Raw genomic sequence first — 2,500 nt, forward strand, 5'->3', positions numbered from 1 at the left:
CGATGAAGAGGTTAATAGAGAGGTTTGATGAGGGATCGGCTGGCAAGAAAATTGTGGAGATACTTTAGAGGAAGGTTTGATCAGCGGGCGATGGATGGATGAGAAGCTGTGATGGTCGGGTGGGTAGATGGATGGATGGATGGATGGGCGGATAGCAGACGAATGAGCTGTTGTACGAATGAATGGCAAAGCGAGCGAGTGCGGCGCGGACGGATGACGGCAGGCGGTGTGAGGCCGAATGACGACAATGTTGTTAACGGGGCAAGAGGTCGGCCTGGCCTTCGAGAGTGGCGCCGTGCCGGGCGGCGGCGGCGGCGGCGACGGCAACTTGCCTTGCCTGGGTTATCCCGCTTCAAGCCAGTCCCGTTTTGCGCCGCTCCCAAGCATCCTTGGCGTAATGGCGGATGGTGGCGGAGATGTATTTAGATGTATTTCCAGTCATTTTCAAGATAATTGTACATAAACTGCAGGGAAATCTTATCGCTCCCGTCTCTGCGTGCGGGTGGCCAGTGCGAGGCGTGGCCAGACAGTGCACGTGCGCGACGAGGGGCGTGGCCTCGGGGCAGCCCAGCCAACGGTCAATCAGGGCTGACTCCGCCTATACTCTCAGCCAATCCGCGCACACGCATGTTCCCTATCCAGATTTTGTTGAGCTTTATTTTCGTTGAAGACTTTGTGATATTTTAAAGCCGTGAAAGGTAGCGGGGTTTAGTTGTAGATGACTTAGGTCTAACTAGAACCTAACTTTACGGATAAGTAACTCCAAACCTTGACAAGTGTAGACAGGCATGGTCGAAGCCCCGCTAACACACAAATCAAACCTCAACTTGGCGGCCAAACCGTCAACGCAACAATAAGATTATGGTAATGAAGTGGCGGACAAGTGCTTTAAGGTTGCTATAAGGTTCACCGCCCCCGTACTCCCAGGCGATTCTCGACCTTACGCCTTGCTGGATGCAGCGGAAGTGGTGATTGGATTTGGCGGGGTTGTAGCAACATGGCTCTGCCCAGCTCTCCACGATTCAGTACCGTGGCGGGCATTGCACTGGTCGCTGCTGGAGCGCGACCCACTCGTCAACAGTCGCCGTGTCGCCGCCGCCGCCGCCGTCACCGCCGCCCTTCCTCCTCCTCCTCTTCCTCCTCCTCCTCCTCCCCCCTCCCCCCCGCGTCCATCCATCCACGTGCCACAGTCGCCTCACCACGCTGACTCGTCGGCACCGTGTAATCGCCCCTCGGTCTGCATCTGTCAACAGCTGCAGCTATCTCTTCACCGTAGACAAGGCTGCAGCTTCTTGTGCCACTTGCAGTCTCGTGCGAAGAGACGGTCCGCGCTTGCCACCCACGCAGACACTCCGCGGCGGCCCATCACTGCCGAACTAGAGCTTTGTCGGTAACCGCCGTCCCGGCGGCGCGGCAAGCGACCGCTTAACATTTCATCTCGGGGCCAATGAATGAAAAGAAGAAACGTTTTGCTCCTATAGTACATTGAATACCCGATATATGACGTACAGCCGATCTGAATTTTTTTGAATTAGTCTGCGATTATCAAAGTTGCTTTAGATGACATGATGCGTGAATTGAAGTGGACATCATTTCTCGAGGGTCAGAACTGATCTTGGGCCAAAACCGAAGAGGCGCCTAGGCGGACAATTGCGAATCGTTGCCGACGGCGCATCCAGCCAAGCTGGGCTAGACTCGACCAGCTGTGCCAAAGGTCCAGTCCTGGTAGCAACAACTTCGAAGGTTTCATGCAAATAGAATAAAAATATACAAACAAACATGAGAGAAGGGTATCCCGATGTTCAGTGACGTACAATCAAAAACCCCCATACATGGTGAAAAGTAATGATGAAGACCTACCTTGTCAAGTGAATCGTGTTTCCAAGCTTGTTCTCTCGTCATCGCGTGTCGTGTAGTGCAGCCATGTCAGGACCGCTTGTCCAGTCCTTACGTTCCTAAACAGGGTAACAATACCTACCTATTTATGCAAGGTGATCCACTGTTCCCCAAAGAAGGTTCTTCTGATAGATAAACCTTTACAAAGTCATCTCTCACCCACACGCGGATAATACGAGTGCCACTTCGGGAGGTCCAGTGAGCAGCACCTCGGATCAGTGCCACACGCGCGCGCGCACACACACACACACACACACACACACACACACACACACACACACACACACACACACACACACACACACACACACACACACACACACACACACACACACATACACGCACACACACACACACACACACACACACACACACACACACACACACACACACACACACACACACACACACACACACACACACACACACACACACACACACACACACACACACACACACACACACACACACACACACACACAGAGGCCGCTGGGCCCAAGAATTGCCCCGTCGAAGGATGCACAAAGAAGGATCCCTGACGTCTCCAGGCGGCTCTAGCAGCGCCTTCAGGGTTGTAACCCCCAAAGACAAGGATAAGATGGAT

At 53.6% G+C, this 2,500-nt stretch overlaps 1 protein-coding gene across 1 annotated transcript in view; it reads left to right on the forward strand.

Annotated features, from left to right (window-relative positions):
* The first annotated feature begins 1,011 nt into the window (after positions 1-1,011).
* The window catches only part of LOC143018993 (uncharacterized), a 621,710-nt gene continuing 620,221 nt past the window's right edge, over positions 1,012-2,500 (forward strand). Inside the window, exon 1 of the mRNA XM_076174699.1 lies at positions 1,012-2,500. This exon is cut by the window's right edge and continues 1 nt beyond it. Within this exon, the coding sequence (XP_076030814.1) occupies positions 2,414-2,500 (87 nt within the window). The 5' untranslated portion in view covers positions 1,012-2,413.

The sequence above is a fragment of the Oratosquilla oratoria genome, chromosome 36, assembly GCF_046742065.1.
Source record: "Oratosquilla oratoria isolate Oo_2021 chromosome 36, ASM4674206v1, whole genome shotgun sequence".
NCBI lineage: Eukaryota > Metazoa > Arthropoda > Malacostraca > Stomatopoda > Squillidae > Oratosquilla > Oratosquilla oratoria.